The sequence below is a fragment of the Rhodnius prolixus genome, unplaced genomic scaffold (assembly GCF_049639745.1).
Source record: "Rhodnius prolixus isolate KJV_2025 unplaced genomic scaffold, Rpr scaffold_4, whole genome shotgun sequence".
In the NCBI taxonomy this organism is placed as follows: Eukaryota; Metazoa; Arthropoda; class Insecta; order Hemiptera; family Reduviidae; genus Rhodnius; species Rhodnius prolixus.
The window spans coordinates 23760665-23787393 of NW_027411614.1; the positions used below are offsets into that span (position 1 = coordinate 23760665).

General features: G+C 35.8%; 1 protein-coding gene and 1 non-coding gene across 4 annotated transcripts in view; both read right to left on the reverse strand.

The window, feature by feature from the left end:
- Positions 1–26729, reverse strand: part of Bgb (core-binding factor subunit big brother) — a 113582-nt gene that overhangs the window by 77646 nt on the left and 9207 nt on the right. For all 3 annotated transcript variants that reach the window (XR_012459386.1, XM_074130916.1, XM_074130915.1), the window contains exons 2-3: positions 25075–25161; positions 24873–24980 (exon numbers count right to left, since the gene is read on the reverse strand). Coding sequence is in view for 2 of the 3 variants with exons in the window: in XM_074130916.1 (XP_073987017.1) it covers positions 24873–24980; positions 25075–25161 (195 nt within the window). In the remaining variant the exon portion in view is untranslated. The remainder of the gene's footprint in view (positions 1–24872; positions 24981–25074; positions 25162–26729) is intronic.
- Positions 5923–6041, reverse strand: LOC141456595 (5S ribosomal RNA). Its single transcript, XR_012459885.1, has one exon. It is a non-coding gene; the product is annotated as a 5S ribosomal RNA (ribosomal RNA).

Below are 26729 nucleotides of genomic sequence, written 5' to 3' on the forward strand. Positions count from 1 at the left end.
AAAGGGTACAAAGAATTTTTTGTTTACGGTCTTTGATTTGGGACGAGAAGGATGGATACCATAGACATCAGGGACTTTCTTTGATGAGATCGTTATGAACCCGGGCGGTCATCATCTCCGACGTCGGCCATCTTGGAAACGCTTGAACCACTTAAAAACTCGCGCACGTGATTAGCATTCATCGCCATAAACTTCTTTTAATAAAAGATGAGTTTCAGTAGCGGTTTTATCAAGTTTTGATGTGAAATTTCACGACAATTCGTTGCTCTACTACATGTGTAGTATCATGTTTTCGGCAAAACGAAACTAACACCTCTTACGCAAACGACGGTTCCAGTCGGACAAATTTCTCTACAAACATGTGAGACGCTGCAATTGAAAGAGAAGGCTTTACGTTGCACAGCTGTCAGTCGTTAGGATTTGGCACATGCATAGTTCTTCTGTAGCAGCTTCAGTCTCTTATTTAATAGCCACACCTCGTATATAAATCTGCTTTTATTTATCAATCGTTTTGACTCTCAATCTCTAATAAAGGTAGTACTTCAGAAAGCTGTGAGGTATTCGCGCAACTCAATAAAGTTGAGAAACCCCACTTATTTATTTTTATTCAAAGAAATGCTTCTCATAAGATACTTTTTTAAGAAGTTATTTCTTTCGTCTGCCTAGACCTACCTAGAATCCCTTCCTGACATCCGCCTAAACCAGTAGAAGGACTAAGGAACTGCAGGTTTATAACAACTACTTTGGATTAATTTAACCAGGAGGTGAAGGTGACTCCTAGTTGCGAAATCCGCGATAGTAATCACCCAACAATCATTCGGTTCTTCCTTGTGCCAAGTGATGATCTTAATAATGAAATCTTGGTAACAGCTTCTCGCACACTACGTTGAGGAGAGATATCTTCCAATCTCTTGAAGATTTTAACTATTTAATTAATAACAAAAAAAACTAGTTTAGAAATTAAAACAGAATTGACGTTAACCAAATTAAGTGCAGAAAACAAAGGAACGAACGTGAACTCCATCACAGGCGGATTACATCTCTTAAGGTGCGCCTGTAAAGTTACTTCTTTCTTAGATACATCAATTCCAAAATATGTTAATGATCTTCTAGAGAGGCAGTGAAATAACGTAACTATAAAGTTAGTTCATGCTTTAGCACAGAACTATTCTCTGGAACATGCATTGTTGTTCCCTATTGACACAAAAATTCTGGCACGTTTTGTGCTTCAATTAATTGATTATGAGTTGTGTCAACACAATAAAACATTTCGTTACTTTAGTGTGAAGTGGAAGGAGCTACCGTTGGCACAAAGTAGTGAAGCCAGACAGAGAAAGCAACGCAACTGTCAGGGTACCGGGAGTGTCGTTTCTATTGTTCTCGCCTGTCAACCCCTTTCCATTGTACCCTTATGATTCCTGACTGTGTCGTCTCTGCGGGAGGTCCTTCAGGGCTGCGTGTGGTGTTTGAGTTTTTTTTTTTTTATTATTTTTATTTTATTCTATTTAAAAGAACTATGTAGCAGACCTCCTACCACACCCCCTTGGATGTACTCCCTAATTAGATAATGTCCGAACGGATGGTCACACCTACAACTTCTACCATGTGACAGTAGAACGTCCATCTCTGGCCAGTCCGTCATTGCTGATGGCTAGTTAACTATTGATGCCTTAACTGGCGGCGGCCATTGTACTTTTCCTTGTAAAGGCGATTCACCACTGCCGACTCAATCGTCTCCACCAGCTACTCCACCCACAGTATAAATATTATCGATTTTTGTTTTATTTTACTTTTTTTAATGTAACTGCCTCTCAAAATTGCAGACCCCACTTAAGGGTACTAATTCAAGTGCACTTGAAGTCGTTCCTCTTCAAAATAATCAACAGTGTTATTTGTCATTAGTTTTTTTCTGCATTCATCAATTAATTATTACCGAAGTTAATAATTGTTCATGCTTGTAAATCTGTTTCGAGTCTTATCTTTTCTCAGCCAACTTTTTTTTTCAGCTCAAATTTATTTGTTTTCAATTACATGTTTCGAAATTCCTTAAACATCAGATTTTCTCTAAATGGTTTCAAAGATTTATTTATTTTTTTTGAAATTTACATGCTTATGCTCATCAATCACATATTTTACTGTTTTAAATCATTTGGCCTTGAATTTTAAGCTTTGGCCAGAACTAGGCAGTCCTTCACTCTACGGTACTCTTGCGGATTGCCATATTCTTTAAGAAGATGCTTTACAGTACTATTCAATAGACATCAGAGGCATTTAGCGTTCAAGTACACCCCATTAAAGTAACGTATAAAATTAAAGAAATCCTAAAACATTGAACAATATTAAATTAAAGACATTAAAGTTCATTGCAACGTAAAAGCAATAAAAAGTAGAGTAGAGTATAATAGAATAATAGAAGTTTATTATAAGATTATAGAATAATAGGAGGTAATCGCCAACAGATTTAAGAGGAAAAATTACACTACATCGATGCAAAATGGGCAAAACAAAATTCAGCGAGGACTAACTACTCGTATAATGGTAGGTAAATATTAAATAACAATAATTCACGAATAAGACCCATGGTTTAGGACACCTCTATGTAGAAAAGCGTCGTCAGAACTATAAGTAGATTGGAGACTAAACACGCAGATTTTGAAACACATTTATATGGAAACGGTAGAAGATCTCCTCTTAGTGCAGACTGTGTTGAAGAGGAAGATTTCAAACATAAAGTGATGATTTGTTCAAGTTATGACTATGATACGTATAATTGAATTATTTGGCGTTTTGCAATAACTTGCAAGCCTCCTAGACAAGAATTTAGAAATCTCTAACAAAATTTATGTTCTAACATTTGTAGTAGCACTAATCTACTAGTAAATAGGTCATTTTAGAATGGGAAAAATTTATACCTATATCTATTATGTATTATATGGAAGAGACAGAAAATATTAGGCCATATGGCAGAGAAATGCTCAAAAAAGTACAAATAACAAAATAATAATAATTCAAATTCAGAAAATCCGTCGTCAAAATGAGGTTTTAGCACTTATTAAAACTATTATAAAAGCTTCATCGATTCATTATTAATTATTAAAAACTTCTGGTAAGAATGAAAATTTGTCACACACAGCCTCAACAAAATTACGGACCATCTGCTGGAAACGTTGGCCCATAAATCACGAAATATTCTTTAGACTCAATTAATAAAAAGACATAAGACAACAAGTGAACTTTGATAGTTAAAGAGTTTAATAGAATGTTATACAACACGATTGTAGGAGAGATAAATGATGCGCCAATATGAGGATACACAGGCGTGAGGGAGCCGCATTACATTTCAATATGCCAAGTATTGTAGGTCCGCATATCTGTATATCTGGCAACCCTTTTATTAAAAAACACACCCCCTCAATAACTTTCAGGCAGTTCTCCTCCTTCTAGTGTGCCAACAATACCCATTTAGGCTTATTAAATTCCACACACTACCAACCCCATGGCCAAGAATTATTTCCAGTACTGGCTAAATTAATATTCGATAATTAAGTAGGTATGCCCTTAGAGTTTCGACTCCTCGTATTATCCACTAACTGAGTGCAAAGGCACGCTTGGAATCTATTTCCCTATTGTTAAGCATAAACAGATGTCAGATGTTTTCTATCAGAGTTTATTTTAATTAAACTTTTGATGAACTATTAATGCGTAAAACAATCGCCAGTCCTATTGATGGTAAAGTTGAGGAATACACTGAAGCGAGCTGATACACAGAACCATTTTTTGCATAATATCAAGTGGAGAAGCTGAGCACCGCCATGTATGGATCCAAAATTCTTGAATAAGAAAAATTAAGCGAGGAACCACCAAAATAAGTGGTAAGAAAATGGCAAGAATGGAGAGCTTCACAACCGAGATAGGCTTTACAAAGTTGGGGGAGGTTTTCAAGAGTAAAAAAGTATTCCAAAAAACATAACCAATTATTTGTCAACAGATGTATTGAAAAGAGTCTTATTAAACCCCTGAATTCCACTCAAGTTAATTTTAAAGGTAATGTTAGAGAATGTAAAAGTTACGTTTGGCAGACTGGGACAGCCCAGAAACAAAGTAAATTACTTCACATGACAGGTTAAACTTGTTTGTGAAGTAATTTCACGGTTAGCGCACATTTAACTACAATATAATGTACTGTAAACAAAACTATAATGTTTTTTGTGTAATTTTACGCCATACAATTAACTTGTCAAGAAATTATCTTACTTTAATAATTACGTTTTGTTAATTACAAACAATAAAATGCTTCAATAAAGCAACTGTAAACTTAATTTTTGTAATACGAATAAACATGTCAGTAATCTTTAAAAATGACTTTTAATTATATTTTTCCTTTTTAAAAAAGAGAGAAGACAGCAAGTGGGGCCCACATGTTGTTGTTAACCCCTTCTTGTGTTAGGTCATTAGTCACCTTTTACTGTAACAATAGGACGGTTATATTAAATCATAACTCCGGGTGGTAATCGGATTTTAAACGGTTCTACACTTTGGACCAGGCTGAAGTGAAGAGTAGCACACCATGCTGAAAGAACAACGGGTGTTGGAACTTGTAAAGTTAAAAAGTGTTTCATACAAAGAGGGTAGTGTTGGCGACGAGGAGTATGTTGCAAGTCACTGCGAGGACTTCATCTATTAGCATGCGCACTGAGTGCTTGCTTCTCAAAAGTAATCCATCATTGTCACTCACCATTAACCATTACATGTGTTAAGATTTTATATGCTTTACTATGCATTAAGTGTATTTAAATTGAATTTAACTCTTCTATTGCAAAAAATTACTAGTTTGCCTAAAAGGTACTTGGCCGAAAATGAAATGAATTTGATAGAAAAACTTCCCAAAGCTATTTGTGTCTTCTTGGACACTGTTAATTTTTAGTTAGATTCGCAGAGTAAGCATATTTTTAGCTAGATGTGCTTTTCACTTATCACTTTTAAAAAGTAACAGCTTGCATCATATAAGTAGCGGCATTTTTGTTGCCTGAAGCATTGCAGCTTATACAATTTTAGGCATAACCTATCCCCAATTGGTAGCTCTAGCACCAACACTGCTAAATCTGTCGCGCAACCTCAATTTCGGCAAGTCCAATTCCTTCGGGAACTTAACTGAAAAGCCTCACGCATTCTCTTCCAATATATCAGCAGACATTTGAGGTCGACCGTTATTTTTGCCTTTACATATAATTCAGCATCAGTATTTCTTTCCTTCTCTTTCTATCTGTCAGGAAACAGATCTAGATAGCGCTCGCTGTATTGCGTCTTAGAGTCCGTCATCTTACATCCCATTAGGGCTTTCTACTGGTGACCCCGCAATAAGCTTTAGAAACGAATTGCTGCTATTGCATCAACAATTTGGGCAAATTAGTTTGCGGTAAACTATTTGAAGTGAAAAGTGCATTTTTCAAACATTAATTTCATGTCTTGTACCACGGACTGAGCTGAAAATGGCTCCTAAGAAAATAAAATTTAAAGAAAGGCAGCTAGACCCGCATCCGGGGTCTTCGCACGAGAGTGCAGTTTGTTCGTTATGGAGTTTCTCTCATTATTCATTATTTCAACCATCTTCGGTTAGCCTATTTTATTTCCACTGTTTCCCTTAACTTTTTCCAATATTCTCTTTGCAATTCCTCTATGTTCATTTGAAGACTAAGTAAAGTAAAGTAATCGCCTATTTTTTCAGGCGGGGCTTAACGTCCAACTACCAATTAGGTGTAGTGGACGGAGGCGACTAGCAAACATACTTTGCTGTAAATTTCTTCTACTAACCATTAAATAAAATCCAAGGCCTAAGACCGGGAATTGAACCCAGTACCACCATACATCTTAGCTTTGCAGGTCTCGTCTCTAACCGCTCGACTACCGTGGCGCCTAAAAAAGTGCCAACAGCATGCGGTATTCCCAGGCGGTCACCCATCCAGGTACTAACCACGCCCGATGTTGCTTAACTTCGGTGATCGGACGAGAACCGGTGTATTCAACATGGTATGGCCGTTGGAGAATTTGAAGACTATTTCTTGTAAATAAACGAATCCTGTTGGAGTTCGCGGGTACATCACTTGAAGGTACAACGCGGAAGTTTTGATGTCTGTAGTGGACAGGCGTCGCCCATTGAAGTTAGTTTTTGTCTTGGCCACCGTAATGTTTTTTGGTAAACTTTTGTCATTGCTGCTTGTCTTTTAAGTCTAGTGTGTGGGTTCCACGTGAGTCGTTTGTCTATGTAGAGCCCAAGGTAGCGCATCAGATCTGTACAAAGAAGAGGATTGGTGTTGCAGAGGACAGGTGGACAGGAGCCCCGCAGGTGGAATACTTTTAGAAACTGTTTTATTTGTGTAAAGCATGATCTAGTTATAATTACTGTAACTAATGAAATACCTCAAGATATTAATAATAGAAGGAAGAATGCAGAAAATAGATGTCGTGCGCACTATAAAAGCAAAGCAGTAAACAAAGAAATTTAAAGTAGAATTTATCAAACCGTAACAAGATTAGTAGTTTGTGGGGCAGAAACCTGGGTATTATCGTGAGAGCAGGTACACCGGGAAAGGAAGGTGTCAAAGGACATGTAAGAAGTGGCAACTTATGATAAATTAGAACAAACTCAGAGTACTGCTGTACCGGCAGCCAGATTTAAAAGCTGGATTGGGCATGTCGTAAGATTTGAAAAAAAAGAGAGTGTCCCAAAAATATGGTAGGTCAGCTGAGTGGTAGAAGATTAAGTGGCAGTTGGAGATGTTCGAGGGCTGGAAGTATTCAAAGGATGTGACGCAGAAGATGGTGAGCTAAGGGCTGGACAGGATCAAGAACTATGGTCGAGCAAGCGAAGGGTATCCATTGCTTACAGCGCTATTAAGCAGTATGCAGCCTTGATTGTTACACATTTCCTCACAAACCCTCTTCTTTATCAAGCAATCTCCGATCTTCTGGGCTAGCATCTTCACACCAATCCATTATCTGAGCTTTATCACTATTTGCAGCTAACCAACTGTTCTGGGATGAACCCTAGAAAACGAAGAGCAGACCACCTTCAAGTATAACTTCTACCTCACTAGGAATGGTCTTTCATAAATGCAGTATAGGTAAACCTCGCTCATTACTTTGGTTGAGCCTATTAACAGCTTCTGACTAGCCTCCACATCTATCTTCTTTTCCTTCTTCACTAACTGCACTGCTTACTGCGCTCTTTCTGAAGGCAGATCCAATGGGGACGAAGCATTTACCATCTCTCTCCAATAAAGGCATTAGCCAGCAGGCTAATGTAGTGTTTAATACAACAGAGCTTTATTTTTAAGAATGGCTATAATTTCTCTTAGTTGCGATTTGTTTACCTAGTGTTTGATATTATAGCGCCCATTATCTGTACAGATCTAGATTCAGCAGTTTTTCTTGTGTTGCATAAAATCAGCAATTAGTTAAAACAAAAATAAACATCTGAAAGGGGATTCCGAATGAATGGCTATATGTTTGTAGACGTGTTTTCAGATGATTGTCCTGGGTGGGTGGCAGATGCACTACTGTTAACTAGGGTGCAATAAAGGACTACGTAGGTGGCCATATTAACACTTGGCGCCCCCTCCGGGAACCAGCTATTGTTTTAATAAACATCTGTGTAGACGTAAGCGCTAATTGACAGCACTAAGAATAACTACCCTGTTGGATGTCCTGAAGCCATCAAGTCCTCAGTCACAGACTGCATTCATCGTACACCTACACTTTATTCACCTTTTCTTTTTTTCACTGCCGATTTGAAATCACATCAAAGAAATAAGTATTCAATGGAGTACGACGACATTTCAACTGTGAATCAGTAGTCAAATTGGCTTAACTTTTATGAAAGAAAATCAGCATAATTTAGCCTCACTGGCTCCTCAAATGTCCTTCAGAGATGTGGAACAAAGTGGATCTTGATGAGAACGCATCCGCATGGAAAGAAAGATCTTGGGTGAACACGACTCTCGTTTACTGCAATTCTCGAGATGGTAATGCATTTCTTCTAACTCCGAATTATAAAACACATTTAATTACTATTAGCATAATCTAGATTATAAAACTGCATTTTAACCCAAGATTACACCATACAAAACAAAAGGTACACCAATCTTAGATGTACGAGGGTCGTTTGAAAAGTCCGTGCAAAGTCAGAGAGATAGCACTACTGGCGCGTATCGAGGTTATGTTTAGTTAGTAGCATCTCTTGGAAGAACACACACCAAGTTTCAGCCAGATCGGTCTATTTCTTTGTGTTTGGCATTCGTTTGAATCGAGGAAGTCGAGTGATTTTCAAAAAATGGACGAAAAAGAATTTCGTGTGTTGATTAAACACTACTTTATGAAAGGCAAAACGCCTCAGGAGACTAAAGAGAAGCTTGATAAACATTATGGTGACTCTGCACCTTCGATTAGAACAGTTTATAAGTGGTTTCAAAATTTTCGGAGTGGCCATATGGGCACAAGTGAAGCTGAACGTTCTGGACGCCCTGTTGAGGTTACTACTCCAGAAATCATTGATAACATCCATGATATGATGATGGATGACAGAAGAGTAAAGGTGCGTGAGATTGCTAGTGCTGTGGGTATCTCGAATGAACGGGTACATAATATTTTCCATCAACATTTGGACATGACAAAGCTATCCGCAAGATGGGTGCCGCGATTGCTCACGCTTGACCAAAAACGAAATCGTGTGAAGTGTTGCAAGGACGGTTTGCAGCTGTTCCAGAAGAATCCGCAGGACTTTAAGCGTCGTTTTCGTCACTGTGGATGAAACATGGATACATCACTACACTCCTGAGACCAAAGAACAAACTAAACAATGGGTTACCAAGGGGGAATCTGCGCCAAAAAAGGCGAAGACCGTTCCTTCGGCCGGAAAGATAATGGCGACTGTCTTTTGGGATTCGCAAGGAATAATCCCCATCGACTATCTGGAAAAGGGTACAACTATTACAGGTGCATATTATTCATCGTTATTGGACCGTTTGAAAACCGAGCTGCAAGAAAAACGCCCACGATTGGCCCACAAAAAAGTCCTTTTCCATCACGACAACGCACCAGCTCACACCTCAGCAGTTGTGGTCGCAAAATTAATGGAAATAGGGTTCCAACTCGTTTCACATCCCCCCTATTCTCCAGACTTGGCTTCCTCGGACTACTATTTGTTCCCCAATATGAAGAAATGGCTGGCGGGAAAAAGATTTTATTCAAACGAGGAGGTGATTGCAGAAACGAATGGCTATTTTTCAGACTTGGACAAATCCTATTATTCGGAAGGGATCAACAATCTAGAGCAGCGTTGGACGAAGTGTATAAGCCTAAAAGGAGACTATGTTGAAAAATAAAAAAGGTTTACCCCAAAAAATTAAGTAGTTTTTATTTTTGCACGGACTTTTCAAACGACCCTCGTAACAATGTAAAAATGGTTAATAGCATAAGCCCTAAAGATGACCTGGTCTCTAGTTCAAAAGCTTGGCAAAAAAATAAAATGAAATTGGCAATATTCTTTCTTCCTATTGCATATATCTAATGTTCATAAGAAGTTCATATTTTACTCGTAGAAGTGGTTTTTGAAAAAATATTACGAATGTAAAATCACCATTCAGTAATGTTTTACTTTCGGTGGCGGAATTTACTTCAAACTAAATCGAAATATAAAGTTCCATCTTTCTGAAATTTTTCATTATTAAGATTTGTTTTTAATACTAACACATAGTTCATTAACACTTTTTTGAACTCAGGAGATTTCAAAACGTGAATTTCTTGTGAAAACTGAGAAAATTCAGCATGATTAAAATACTTTTCTTAGCTACAAATTAGGAAGTATAAATTGCAGGAATGCAACCTTGATAGCGTTTGCGATATCAACTTTGGATCACAAAGTTTCCTTTCTATTGGCTTTTCAATGTTCTAGATTTATTTGGTGGTCCTAATAGAAAGAATTAGAACGTACCAAATTTTAGAAAATAATTCAGATTTATATAATAAAAAAAGCTGGAAAATTTGTACTCCGATTTCATACTATTGTCAGATACAGAAATTTGCCGAATTTTTAGAATGTTCAAATAAAAATTGCTCCTTAGTTTTCATTGAATTTAGCGAGCCCCCACTGCTAGTATAATCATTTTTTATTTTAATATTTTTTGGAGAGTTTTATAAAACTTCCGGATGAAAGGAGTTTGCTTAAGATCTTTGGACTTCCTTATCACATGTAGAAGCACGCACAATGAAAAGAGAAAGAGTGACCTCAAATTGTATTTCTTGTACAAAATATTGACAATTTGCCGAGATCGTAGCACATCTTTAAATTTGAATTCTCAAGGGTCTGACTTATGCAATTTTTTTTTTTAAATTCCTAATTTTTAGATACAGTCGAGCCTCCCATAAAGGACACGGACACTCTCACTAGCGACCACCTCCATTTACGGACAGTTATTGGATTTCCCCGTTTTACCCCTATACACTTTCTATATAAAAGAACCTCCGTCTAACGGACACTCTATATAGCGACCGAGGACATTGATTTTGGGGAACGGATTAAATGTTTCACCTCCCACCAACGACCACCTTATTATTAAAAGTTCTTTTGGCGCAGTGATAAAAAGAATTATCCCCTCTCAAGTTTTAGTTTTTTCCTGGTTTTTCCTAAAGTTTCCTTTATAAGCTCACATACATCTTGTACCATTTTAATCATTTTTCAATATTACTTTGGACGAACAATATTATTTTTTCCGATATGTCTCTGAAACGAAAGTGGTTAACTCTAGAAGAGAAAATAAATGTGTTGGAAGATTTTGCAAAAACCAAATCGAGCCATCGTCAACTTGCCGAAAGGTTTGTTCTATTTTTCTAATAATAGATGATAGTATGATGATAATTTTAGCATAAATTATTATTGTTATGAATAAATGTGATGATTGTGATAAAAATTGTTAAATAAGTCAATAATATGTATTTTTTTGGATAATTAAGAAAAACTTGATGCATATCATATAGCTAAATAATTATGCAATTATGTACGTTTTTAAATCTATTAATAATAAACAATTTTTAAATAAATGTTTGGAAAAAAAACATATTGTTTCATTATGATACTTGCCTATCTCCTTCTAACGACCACCTCCAAACGACGGCCACTTTGCTTTCCCCCGCCAGTGTCCATTATTGAGAAGTTCGACTGTATACTTAATTTTTATAATTTGATCTAGATTACAAAACTGCACATTACACCGAGATGACACTGAAACAGACCCCTACTTTCCAGAAAAATAATTTTGCCCAACAAAATTTGGAGTTGAGAGAGGAGAGAAAAGATATTCCGCTACAGAACAAAAAAAAAAATCAATTCAATGATTTTGTGTTGAGATAAATATAAATAAAAAGTGTGTAAAAAAAACCTGTGCTTTATAAAAAGAAGGTTGGACAAGGATTAAAATTTATTAAAGAATTAAATGAAGCATTCCCACACTGCGAGTTCTGCGCTAATATTACATCTGTCATTTGTTCGTGAGAGGTGGTCTCCGGCCAATTTCTATATGTGTATTTTGTTACTATCTCGCGTATATTGGTTTAATATAGGGTGGAAGAAATAATACGAAGAGGAAACAATTAATGTGTGTATATCTAAAGGAGATGGAAGGTGGAGTCTAGAAGTAGCACGTGTGCAGACCGAGTCAGCTTGCGACCGATGTAACTGTCTCGTGCCAACCTTCTGCCAGTACTCCGGGCACCAGCCGCCAACGGCACGGAATAGCCGTCATTACAGACAGTACTCTAATTGCCTTCCATTACTTACATATATTATATTTAACACTTCTCCGGACGGGGAACAGCTATCTGGCCTTGGTAATCATCTTCATAGAAAGATGTCTTTACATATCCATCACATGACGCGCGTACTCCATAACCAACAATTAATTCTTTACTGCATAACAATTGTTATATTAAACCGCAACAACAGGCCAACTTCTAATGCTGAACTAATAACAATTGTCCGCAGTGTTTTGAATTTTTTTTTTCGTTAATTAAATTGAGTTGAAATAATTAAATGAGCTGTTATTTTTGAAAGTGGTGTAAGTCCAATTTTTTAAAAAATTAGTTAATGGTAATTTCAGTAAGATATAGACACATTCTTTCCATATTTATAATCATACATTCAATGGAGTACGATTTTTTTTATAAAGTCAACAAAAGAATTTTGACTATAAAATGTTATCACGGAAATATTTTTTTTGAAAGTGGAATAAGTCCATTTCTAATAATTATAATTAAAACAACTTTCTTATTGCAATTATTTTTGATTATTGCTACTTCAGTGAACGCTGCTCGTTAGCAGATATTATGCTAACTGTAAAAGAAAAATAAGTTTAAAATATCTTTTTTTCCATTAAAGATCTTAACGAAGTAATTTTCATTTTTATATTTTTAATATGACTGAAATTAAAGAAAAATAAACTTGGTTATTCGTGTATTTAATTGTCTTCATTTTAATTATTACTTTTTACATAAAAACCCATTTCAGTAAAGCTATAATGTCTATAAAAATATGGACTTAAATTGACTCCTGTTTTTATTTCTTGTAATGTTACTTTTTAAAGTGGTATAAGTCCATTTGGAGCTAAAAAAAATAGTTTATTTTGTTAAGAATTGTAATAATTATTATTTCATAATAAAAATTAAAAGGTGTATAGTGATAATAACATCACTTGAATAGATAAGGGTATACGAATATTTTTAAATTAATTCAAATGCAAAACCTTAAATATCTCGATACATGGAAAAATGGACTTATACCACTTTCAAAAATAATAGCTTAAGGGGGAAAATAATTTTAAAAAACTTTAACGGCGAAGTTACTTTACTGCAAGTTGTATTTCAGTCTTTAAAGTTCATATATCTTGGGCAACATGTGTGTTTTTTATTATATTCCAATATTCCAAAATAGGGCAAATTTTCATCTTAGATGGATTTTGCTTAAGTGTTTTGGACTTTACACTTTTTTGTTGTAGAGTATGCGCCTCATGTAATGGATACGTAAAGACATCTTTGCACACTTTCAAAACATCACAAATAAAAGAGAAACAGAGACTTCAAATTGTATTACTAGTCTCGAAATTTTGTTACATTAAAGAAATAAATACCTTTAATAATTTTATTGTTAATTTATTCTGGGATTTAGGCGCCACGATAGCCGAGTGGTTAGAGGCGAGAACTGCAAAGCTAATATGTATTGTGATACTGGGTTCGATTCCCGGTCTAGGCCTTGGATTTTTATTTAATGTTTAATATGAGAACTTAGACGTAAAGTGTTTGCAAATCGCCTCCGTCCACAACACCTAATTGGTAGGTGGACGTAAAGCTCGCCTGAAAAAAAATAGGCATTACTTTACTTTACTTCTATTCTGACATTTATTTACACCTTTTTTCCCCAGGAGGTTCGATTAAGGTTTTTCTAGGATAGGTTATTAATAGATTTCCCTTTAAAGTGCCGTGATTGGGTTACAAACTGTTTTACTAACTCTATAATATTAGTCAGGACTTTGAGAATTTAAAGAGAATATATGAGTTCGAACCTTGAGAAGAGAATTAAGAGAAGTCGTGAGAGAATATTGCACTGATTTGTTTTCGGTTTTAAATCTAACTACAGGCCGAATGATTTACAAAATAATAAAAGAACATGTGTGATTGTTGGCCCCTAGTTAGTTAAAACGCCCAACTAGACTGTACGTGATAAATGTTATGAATGTAGATATATATGTTTCATATTAGTCACGGCTACTCATTGTTCTGCAGGTATCCAGCGTTGGACCACCATGATGCTTCTCAAAGATGATCGCTTCATTTCACAGGCCATTATCGTTTAGTTCAAAGCTAACATTATTCAACTAGTCATGTTTTTAACATGTAATACGTCATATGGTCAGAACGTACTTATCTAGTTATACGCCACGATTTAACTATTCTATAATGGAGTACATGCACTAATTAATATTAACAAGATTTATTGGAAGAATGACATCTTCTTATTTGCCAATTATTACATTCATTTAAAGAAGAGAATTCCGAAAATAATAAATTGAACTCATTTTTGAAATTGAAAGTTAGTTCCAACCAGAATTTGCAAGGTAAGTAGAACAAAAACCACTCTGAACATTTACCTACATTTTTTTCAACATTGAATTTATGTTATCGTATAAAGGGAATTTTAAAAAACGATGTACATTATTTCATCGCATTTCTCCACTTTTTGGTTTTATGGAGTTAATCGAGTTGTGCAGAACATCTCATACAAAATACAAAAGAGATGTTTTTCCGACCAACTGTCTATATAAACTGAACAAAAAATAATGGAATTTGCCTAGGTTAAATACTAAGCATTTTTACTAGTTAAGGGGGAAAATAATTTTGAAACATACCTACTTTTTACACTAATATTATAGTTTGGAAAAGCGTGCTCCAGACTGAAATAATACTACGGAGGAAAGCACCCATTATTCAGAAATCCATTAAATAGAATTTCCCTTGAAATAAGGAAAATAATAGTAACAGATTCGTGAAAAGCAACACCATCATAGTTACTAGAAAAGCGGTTTTTACCATAGTGAAATTTTCTTCAACTTTTTTCAAACTTTAGCTACATATTTATCCTCTTTTATGACATTTATAAGGTTGAAGTCAATTTTCCCAGAGAATTTGTCAATTGGAAGTTCCGCTTTTGAAATCGGTTAGGTTTTTCAAAAGTTATGGTAATTAAAAATATGAAAAACAAATTTCAGTTTACTGTCAAAATTACGTTATTTTTTTTAAAGAATCTGTTGAAACTGGGCACAATCAACGGATAGGCAAGCCAAAACTCTGGAATCCCACGCTTTGCTTGTAGTAGCACTTATGGTGGCGAAGTCAAGATCTAGGTAGGCTAGAATTATTCGACGTTTCAGATCATCGACTGAAGCCACGGGATTAAAGATATGTACAATTTATTTTTTAGATATCCCCACAAAAAATAGTCCATTTGGGTTAAGTCCGGAGATCGAGGTGGCCATTGGACGGGACCATGAGTCCCTAAGCACTTTTCATGGAAATTTCTGTCCAAGTAACCTCGAACCACTCTCGCATATATGCCGGGCAACCATCTTGTTGAAAATACATATCTAGCCGACGTTGTAGATGAACATCTTCAAGTAGAACTGGCAAAATGTCTCTTAAAAATAGTTAGATACCTTGCACCAGTTAAGTTCTCTCTGTAGTAGTATGGGCCGATTAGGTGATTTCCTAAAACTCCACACCAAACGTTTGTAGAAAAAACAACCTGAACGTCGAATAACTCTAGCCTGCCTAGAACTTGACTTCGCCACCATAAGTGCTGCTACAAGCAAAGAGTGAGAGTCCAGAGTTTAAGCTTGCCTATCCGTTGATTGTGCCCAGTTTGAACAGATTCTTTAAAAAAAAATAACGTAATTTTGACAGTAAACTGAAATTTGTTTTTCATATTTTAAATTACCATAACTTTTGAAAAACCTAACCGATTTCAAAAAATTTTTTGTTGTTTTTAGGAGCTCAAATGGTATAAAAATATGCAACAAAAAATATAACGTTCCATTTGAAAAACAAAAGTTGGATGCTGTATCTCGAGATACAGGGGTTTAAAAAAATGGGTCAATCACTGAAAATAAACTAGACTAAAAATGATTAAATACGTGTTTTTTATTTTTTCGAAATTTCCCGGCGTTTAAAAAAAAAGTGGGTGGAGCATATAACTTTGGTCACCCTGTATATTCATTTTTGTGGCAATAATTTGTACAAGAAAAAAATAAAATAAAGTAAGGCAGTTTAGATGGGACACATGGATTATTTACAACAATAAGATTTATAGTTTATTATCTGTACCTAAAAAAAAGAGGTAAAGTAATCGCCTATTTTTTCAGGCGGGGCTTAACGTCCAACTACCAATAGGTGTCGTGGACGGAGGCGACTAGCAAACATACTTTACTATAAAGTTCTCAAATTGAACATTAAGTAAAAATCAAGGCCTAGACCGGGGAATCGAGTGCAGTACCATTTTAGCTTTAACCGCTCGGCTACTGTGACGCCTTAGTAGTGTATAAGATAGTAAACTTAGTGAGTAAAAACGAACAACAGATCAAAATGCCATTGGTTGTGACGCTTGTTGACCCACAACATACATAAATAGTTCATATAAATAAATAATAAATTACAGCTACATAAAAAGAGATTTTCTATGGTAAATTTTCAAAACAGAGCTTTTTATTGTATTGAAAAATATTTATTGTGGAGTTTTTAGTTTAAAGAACTGTGTCAAAGTCACTCTAGAGAATTACTAGCTATATCCGTTACTTTTATGTCCTAGAAAAATAGTTGGAACAGGTAAGGATTTTGAGTTAAAGTCAAGAAAAGTGTATTGAAAAAAAAAAATAAAATAAAATAAAAATAAGACGGATGAAAAGAGGGATACCCCCAGGTAAATACTGAAGTTATACAGATACGGCGCACATCAAAAGAATAAGAAAGTTTGCCGGAGGAGAGGAGGAGACGACGGCGATGACATGAGTTTTAAGTATTGTGTTCAGTTTGTTTATTGTTATAATGTTCGTACAGTGATCCTTTATACCTGGCCGTGTTCTAGAGCACTGTTTGGCAGACAGGGACTTTGTCACCGGGATAAACTTGTCAAACTACCAAAATACTTCTCACAACCAGTCACAGAGTTAAATCCAGTTAGTTCAGATTTTCTATTATAATCCTTTATATTCAATATTCCGGGAGACAAGTACTAAATATCCGGAGAGAGGAAGTATTTATTGAAAGAGCGAAAATTTAAGCTGTAATTTTCAAATAGCAATAATTTCAAAATATAGCTCGCTCACAATTTAAAATAAAATGGGTGGTCTTTATCTTAACAGCACTACTGATAAAATCGCTTTCGTAATCTTTACATTGAAAAGGAAATGTTCTTTACTAAATTCTGTAATTTTTAGCGATTTTTTAAACGCATGGATTCTAAGTTTCAAGTATATTTCAATTCGTTCTTAGCGATACGAGAAATTCGTTTTGTCTGTTCGTTCCAGATTTTTACAGTTAGAAATTCACGCGTCACTACCAGTCAAATGATTTATTAGTTTATAGCTGTTAACGCACAAAAGATACAATTGAAAACTTATGTAGAAGTTACAATCGAGTGAAAGAAGTTGCTCTGTAAAAAAAGAGATTATGGGTTTAATTGAAATCGAAATTTTAACATATTTTAATAGTATCTTAGCCTAATCTTACTTCATTTCCAAAAAAGTAGTTCCTCATGTATATTTACTTCTGAGATGTATTCGCTACTCAGAGATATCTTTAGAAAAATTGTAATGGGTAAACTTGGAGACTTAATTTAGAGAGACCGGATAAAATGGCCAAGCTTACCATCTGAGATTATCATCCAACAGCCTTCTCATTCCACATTACAATCTATTGCAAGCCTTATGAAGATTTTTAAGCAAAAAAAAGTTATGTTCTTCCGAAGTAGGAAGTGATCGAAATCTATTTAGCTGTTTTATTTTTCGTTAACAATTGCCAAAATTTACTTAAATTGGTTGCATTAAACCAATCTTCAAAGTTTACTAAAATTCTCAGTAAAATTTAGGAGATCTTAATTATTTCTTACTGTGAATATTTACTTTCCCAAAATTTCTTAATTTTTCAATTTTAAATCTCAGAATATTATTTAAATGTTCAACGTTCTCTGTATTATTGATCCAGAAATTTGTGCTAATCTTACGTGAGCAACTTCCTTGTTCATCTCATGATTGGGAATTAAAAGGTAAATTAATTGTACCAACATCCGTCACTTAAGATAATACACACTACATCTTTTGAGTTTCGATTTAAGAGAGCAATGGATTTGACTTTAAAGAACCTCTTTCCACTATTTACAACAGATTTGGCTTAAGGAGCATTAGATCTTTTATGTGAAGGTTATAGGGGCTTTGGTTAGCGAACTTTGCACCCTTCTAGATGAATAATAGTAAAAACGTTGATCTAAAATCATGTGCAAACGAAACGTTGATTCCAATCTCGAGGCTGTATTGACATCGTACAGAACATTGAACAGTACGAACAGCACCAACATAGTTGGTGAATTAATTTAGGGATTAAACTGGCGAAGTGCTCTGAGAGTTCATTATTAAAACAATGAAGGATATTTTTACAATGGGGAAGGTTAATTAAAAATTCGATGTGATTTTACTTTAGTTCGTTCTACCTTTAATTAAGGCCGACTTAACAGATGATTGATGGCTTAATACAACAGATATACATTTAATAGCCGACATCATAATTTAAGGGTTTTATATATATAAATAAAAAAATAATTGGATTAACATTAAAGGTTCCTATATGATTTAGGGATGTAAAAGGGACACGTGGATGAAAGGAACAATGTGATGCTTTTGTTGTTCCTTGTAGTTAGCTGAAAGAATGGCAGTTATGCGAGCAGAACGACAACAAAATATACAACAGAGAAAGGACAGCGCACTAATTGGGAAGGAGCCAGAGCACGTGATCCTGAAAAGGGCCTCCGCCAGTACACCATTGTCTTCCTACAAACATTTTTAATGACATACAAACAATATTTCTGTCACACTCTTTCCCAAATATTCAATCATTAGCCCTATCTCACTCTTACATCCTCAATCATAATCTAACAACCAACTTCGAGATATTTAAATAGTCATTCATCTCTTTGCTTGTTTACGAACGACAACATTTAACAAAACTTCTTGTTGCAATTTTTGCAGTCCATTAATTTTTAAGTAGATCCTTCTGCTGTGATTCTTGCTTCTCTAGTGCTGTTACTGTTCATCATGGCCCAAGCCTCAACCAAGTAACTTCATCTCTTACCGATCCTTTGCTACCAAATCGTTCTTACCCTCTAACGAACATTTCAGAGCCCTCTCTAGTCTATCCGTATTCTTCGATTGGCCAGAATTTTATCTTGTTCTGCCTGCCTCTTTTGCGCACTTTTATATTTACTTTTAAAATGAACAATTCGACGAAAATTAATAAAATAACAAATAATAATAAAGGAAGGGAAGGGATTAGCTGAGTGGTTAGCGAGCTGGACTCCCACGCGGAGGTCCCGGGTTCGAATCCAGCTGCTGACCCTTAGATTTTCTCTTCCTAGGAGCTTCTTACAGCTCACTGTCCGGTGATGGACAGTGTTGTCTGTAACGAGAGAACACTGTCCGGAGGCCGGCAGTGCACTGAAAAAAGCTCCGGGCGCCAATAACCATAGATGTTGACGCGCCTTAAATCATTAAAAAAAAAATAAATAAATAAATAAATAAAATAAAGAAGGAGAATAATAATAAAAAGGAAGGGAAGGGTTTAGCTATGCGGTTTAGCGTACTGGACTCCTACGCGGAGGTCCCGGGTTCGAATCCACCGGCTGACCCTTAGATTTTCTCTTCCTAGGAGCTTCTTACAGCTCACTGTCCGGTGATGGACAGTGTTGTCTGTAATGAGAGAATACTGTCCGGAGGCCGACAGTGCACTGAAAAAAGCTCCGGGCGCCAATAACCATAGATGTTGACACGCCTTAAATCATTACAAAAAATAAAAATAATAATAAAATAATAAAGATCTGTGAAGCGAAGAAATTTTTAAGACAGGGCTTTAAAATAATCAACGTGGGAAAATTTGAACTAGTAGTTGGTAGGCGATATGTTATCAAGACTCTCTGAGTGCCGGACTTACTCTGAGATATGTGGGAACAACCTTTCAAATATCAGTTTTTATCGCTAAATTGAAGTGATAATAAAAAATGAATATTGAAAACAGAGAATTTGAAAACAAAATCTAAAATAATTTAGGTCACAAGAAATTGTATTTTTTGATAAAATAGAAATTAACTACTTCGTGCCTTAGCAAACCCTGCTATATTTATATAAATATTAAGTTGACATGCCGAATAACCCTGACACCGTAAATGTGTAACATTTAACCTGTTAAAGAAAAAGACCGTCCCTACAATTTATCTAAGCGAAATATCTTGACATTGGACTGAGTACAGACAAAAGAGTTACATCGAATCCTCACACACGACTCAAGCGCTCCAAAAATCGTTTCATTCTTCTCTACAATACTCGATAACTGCTCTAAATTATCAAACTGTTATAAAAGACATACATATTACTTAATTAAAACCAATGGATATACTGTATAGAACTACATTTCTACAAAACGTTTCAACCTGAACCGAATCCAAACTCTTCAATCTAAAATCCTTAACCTTCTACAACAGATTTCAATCCATTTATCATGCTCATCCTTAACACAGAGCGTTCTCTGTGTTATTTGTATTACTCCACGGAAATCCACAACGACGACTTCAATGTATATAAGCTAAATATATTATTTACATCACATTTACTAGAGTTCAAAGTTGTAAATTTCAAAACAAATAGAACAAAATTAATTTTAAAGAACTGAATGCTTAATCCTTCACAATCTCTTCAATTTTAATATTAAAATATTCGTTAGGTTTGTTGCAGTTTACTTTCGCCTGAGTTTGAAGTGTCTCTCCCTGCTACAAAATATTATGAGTGTGAACATTGTTGTTATTCAGATAGAAGGGAGAATAATACAAATAACACAGAGAACGCTCGTGTTGTCAACAGTGGGTCCTACCCCAGGGTCCATCAGCAGGAGTGATCACTGCCAAGTAATCCCCCCCCCACTCGCCAAATATAGTTATTATGTACATCTTTCTCGTTCTGAAACATTGAAGTGGGCTCTTCAACTACTTGAGTGCGTATCATGTAAACACTAACAATGGTAACACTTCCTGCATCATTAACAACCGGCAACATTTCAATATTGTTGTTTTACATATATGCATGCACCTTACGATCTACAGCTGATAGTAATAAGGACAGGCAAAATACCATCTTGTAAACTCATGTACTCGTGATGCTTAAAGATCCAAGCTATTAAATGATCAATGAGCTAAACCTGGATTATTCCTTGCAACTTTATAGTTCTACTTACATCATAAAACTTCAGAGTTTTTTAAGAAATACTAATTTATATCAGAGGTTCAACGAGTAGTTACACTCTTAAGACTTCAATCAATACAATTCCTGGTTACTAGTACTAGAAGGTAACGTAAAACACCCAAACTTTATCACCTAATATCTCCTTTATAAAGTCAGCAAGAAAGCGGGCATTGTGCACAATTGAAGAGATAGATTTGTACTATATTTGCCTATATTTTTGCAGAGATTACACCAATAGAACAGGAGATACAGCAATTCGTAATTTGAAGGAAATGCAAAGCTCCCAAACTTCATCATCTTATATCTCCTATATAAAGTCAGCAAGAAAGCAAGAATTGTGCACAATTGAAGAGAGATTAATACTATAATTGCCTAAATTTTCGCAGAGAACACACCAATGGGACAGGTGATACACCAATTCGAAATATGTAGGAAATGTAGAGCTCCTAAAATTTATCACCTTATACAGGGTGCGTTCCAAAAGTAATGCAATTGAATTTCCTGCATCGCTCCTATCGGTCGGAGTGGGACCGAAGCACTTGGAGTAGGTCGTGGGGACGCTAAGCTTTGCCGCGAATCCGGTCTCAGTGCTCGCCAAGCTGTGGAAACGGCAGGACGTCAGTTATTGTAAACCTCTGCGCTGACCGTGTCACGAAAAACCAACCTAGCGGAAATTTCAAATGAACTTTTGCAACGTATTGAAATTGAACCTGATTATTTGGACAACGTCATCACTGGTGATGAAACCTGGGGTTTTGAATACAACCCAGAAACAAATCGCCAAAGCTCTGAGTGGCACACCGACCAGTCCCGCAAGCCCTAAAAGGTAAGAATGAGCAAATCAAAAGTGAAAACAATGTTCATTGTCTTTTTCGACAGTAAAGGAGTGGGGCATAAGGAGTTTGTTCCTCAAGGACAGACAGTTAACGCTGCGTACTACGTGGATATGCTGGAATGACTCCAAAAAAGGGTCATCAGGACGAGAAAAGACATCTCCGCTACCTGGCAACTCCATCACGACAACGCGGCTAGCCAAAACGCGCTACGAGTCCGCGAGTTCCTGGCCAAACACCAGGTGCCAACGCTGCCCCATCCCCCATTATAGTCCTGACGTCGCCCCAGCAGACTTCTTTTTGTCCCCTCGGATTAAGGCCGCGCCTGAAAGGGAACCCATTTTTCGTCCATAGAAGAGATCCAATCAGCCGTGACGAAGACCTTGCGAGAGGTTCCCGAAGACGCCTTTCAGGGTGCGTACTGGTTATGGTAGAGTCACTGGAAAAAATTTGTAGAGGCCCAAGGATAGTACTTTGAAGAATTTTAAGTGTTTGTGCAAATCTGTTCACTACATTATTGCATTACTTTTGGAACGCACCCTGTATCTCCTTCATAAATGGAGTTAACAAGCTGCAATTGTGCCCAATTGAAGTGGTAGATTCGTACCAAAATTGCCTTACTTTTCGCAGAGATAACACCAATAGGACAGGAGATACAGCAATTCGAAATATGAAATGTAAAGCTCTCAAAATTTATCACCTTATATCTTCTTTACTCAGGTGTAAGTTGATCCAAATGCGCTCACAACTTTTTATGCCAGATTTCTCAAATTGGAAAATGTTTCTTAAGTGACATAAGTGTTATAAAAAATCTGTTCTTGATTGTGATGTCTCAAAAAGATGTTTTAGTTCATTAATAAATTGTAAATCAAGCAGAAGTTCTGTGAGTAGCACAATTTACTTGAAAACGTTATAGGACTATTTAAAGAATACTGAATCAATAGTGCTGACTGCAAATTCTTCTACCAGCTGACCTTAGTTTACAGTACCAAACCTAAGCGCCCACGGACTTGCTTGTCCTCAAGGTGTACGAATATGTACACCTGGATATTAAACTTTATTTAACGCTGTTTATTTCAAGTAAAATAAGCACACGGTTAAACATTTATATTTATATTACTAAAAAAAAAAAATTTTTTCCTCGAGTACTAAGTGGCTGTATTGTGGCAGACTGTAAGCAAAGCTTTATGAAGTTGTAATAGGACACAATATAATAAGTACGTTAAATAATTATAGGATTGGCTCTGAAAGGGATTATGTTGACAGGGCATCGGGAGTATTATATTCAGCGCTCTAGTGTGGAGGTCTTTGTCATCTTTGTTATATATGCTCCTAAAGGACACAAGAGGGAAGGATATCCCCTGTAATCTAATAGCCTAAAGTGAAATATACTGGGGAATACGCCCTCTTCGGGTGTCTGCCCTTTTTCATCCAGTGCATTCAAACTGCCATATTTCAAGAGTGTACACTGTTAGAAAGACAACCTCTCGACTATTATTTATCCTCTGACTATAGCCATATCTAAAAGAGGGATGTGACGATATAAACATTAGATAGAACAGTTCTGACATATGACACACACTAATACAAACACACAGAAACAGTGAAAATAAAGAGAATTCTGAAGATGTGGTCCTCTATTTGAACGAAAAACTGTGTTACTCTCGCTGTACATACTGTTTGCTCTCTCTCCCTCTTGGCACAGTAGTAGCAACAAGATCGATAATTCAAGAGGGGAGACGCCATTTTAGTTATGTACACTCCCCTCAAAGTAAAACATAGGGAACGGTAGAAGAGGGTTTAAGGTAACGCCATTTTGTTTGTAATACGTTACACATAAGGGTAGTAAAGTTATTTGCATACTGGAACTAGGTGACGTATAGCTGTATAGGGTGAACTGGAGGGTGGACTTCCCCCAAGGCACGATAATGAAGGAAACTTTGGATGAATCATTAATCCTGTTCCTGCCTCCACACTCCAGTGTAATGATTCACATTCTGTTCTTAATTCAATTGTGTACCACCATTTTACTCTGAGATTGAGAAAAGGCGAAAACTTATTAATTAATTTCGATATATATAAATGAGGCGAAAAGCTGTTAGATAATCAATGATCGATAGTAATAATCAATTGATAAATAATAAGAATTGAATCGATTGCAACAAAGATTGAATTATACTGAATATATTATACATAATATTGAATTTTTTTAAAAAAATCCTCTATCATTACTTCCCTTCTTTGAAGGTAGCCTAAATATTAAAATCGCAGAACCTTTCCACTTAGTAAATAAACAAAATTCTAGCGCGAACACGAACGCAACATTCACTGACTACATTCTAAATTTGTTTGTTATTATCTCCCACTAACCGTCAAATTTCATAAAAAGTACGCAACAAAAGCGATAGTTTTATGCCAGTATGATTAAGCTCCTTGGGAAGCACAAATCAGTAAGAGATATTTCATACATTTTGGAGCAGAGAACGAATTGCAAACAATTCTGGCGAGCCTATCGTTGGATCTGTGCGGAAATATATGGTACCTTTGGATGGAACATTTTTTGGTGTGGAGACTCAGTTCAGTATTTGAAAGCCCTGTCAAGTTTAACCCATCTCCTAGAAAATGAAGAAATGTGCTGCACATCCCAGGAGATGTTATATTTATCTTCTCCAGCAAAACTAAGTTCCTATTAAGATAATAGTTGAACACGAGCTGATCGCCCGGAGAAGTGGTCCAGTATAGCAAGTAAATCTTCCAAAATTCTCTTAATATTAAAAACGAAAAGTAATTATTATAACCTATATTTTAATAATTAACCTCTAGTCCAGCGGCAATTAAGCATTATTACAAATTTAAAAAAAGAAAAAGAAGTTTAATAGAACAAGAAAGGACAAAATGTATATTTTTAAGCATTATTCTATTGTTATAATAATCAAGTCAATCTTACCTTTCCGTGTTCTTTGTCAAAATCGCAGTCTCTATTGCCAGGCAGATGGTAACCGTTGGTGCTAGGAGTAAAGACTAATTGCATGTTGGTTCCTGTCGCTACAAACGCCTATAAACAACACCCAAAGGCATGTATTTAATTACTAAGATAATTATTGTAATTAAACTGTAAAATTAATGGTATTATAAAATAAAATGCTTACCACTTCGGTATGACCTTCTCTACAGCCATTTTGAAATCGGATTTGTCTTTCTTCTTGTGGCCGGTCTCTGTAGCCAGTATATCTAACCTGCGACAGAAATAAATTATTATCAACATGTGAGTCACTGTATCGAGTAAGACTGAATTATGGTCTTTTGGTAAAAAAATAAAAAAATAAAAAACGAATGACTGTGAAATAGATGGACAGGTAATTGCTGTTCATTATTTTTGGTGACTGATTCATAGTTTCAATAGGATGAAAAAATAATTGCCATTTCAGTCGTGATACATTTATTCTACCGAGCTTTCTACTTAGGGACTAGGTCATCTTCAGAGCTAGTTTACAAAGTAATATTTTACATTACAGGGTTGGTGTGTCTTCTGTCTGTTCATGGACTGAGTGTGATTATATTGTTTGTTGTTTACATTAGTAGGCAGGTAAAATAATGTAGTTGTAGACAAGATGGGCAACTTAGACCGTATTTTCGTCCTGAACAATCCACATCCATTCTAACAAAACAATTTTTTGTCGAAAAAAACGCCTTCTTCAATAATCCATCCACATCCACTTACAACCTTAAGAAGCTATTTCCCCTTTGTATACAAACGTCTTCCACTCATTGAAATAACACCTTTATTCCATCTGAGTATTTTTATCCATCACGGTCGATGAGCAACAATTACCTTAAGAGTATACTATAAAAAATTATCTAATTGACCAGAAAAAGCCCTCATTAACTCCATATTCTAATTGTGCAAATCCATATTTGTTCCCTCTCTCGCTTTTAATAAAAGATATCTTGTGCTATTGGAAGTAAATCCGTTCAGCTGCTTATTCCTAACTTTAAATGTTCGCTCGACCTGAGTGAACTAGGTACATAGTTTCTAAAATTCCCATTTGTAATGATGTAACTGACTCAGTAAAACAGCGGAGGACCAAGGCGAACCAGGGACCATTTAGGGCAGATCTACTACGGACAACAACCATGAGAAAGTTGCTGGAAAACCGATGAAAATAACATAGATGTAACATCTATCAACTTTACGTGGATTGCAAGATAGCCTGTGACACATAGTCACCTGATGGGCTAGTTGAATGTACGTTGTCATTGAATTTCCTGTTTTGCCAGACTTGTGAGAATGACACTGATTGACAGCACGCAAAAGAAGTGTTACAAAATGGTCTAACACGGGAATTTCCTGTAGCAGTTGATTTACAAGCCCTCAATCGCCAGTACTATTTAATTTGGCACGCGAGATGGCCGTGAAAGAGGTACCAGTAAATCCAGAAAGATACGTTTATAGCCACTAAAGGCAGTCTTTATCCTGCACATCAAGAAATGCAGCAGCACTTGAAAGCTAGCCTTTCAGGAATTAGGAGAAGGGCGGCAAATTTGGGACTAAGGGTAAACCAGGATAAAACAAGATTCAGGGATTCACAAGTTAGGGAACACCTTTTCAGAGCCGCGAATATGTTCAAGTGTCTGCGGTAGAAACAGACTTAGTGACACAGCTTTGCGCTCGACTCTTCAAAACGGAAATTCATCTAGATTCTGATCTAGAAATTTATTCTACTCAAAGCCATGGTTTCTTCGGTAATCTGCTCTTACCGTTAATTAAATTTCAATGTGACGTAAAATGTTGAATTATTTGAAA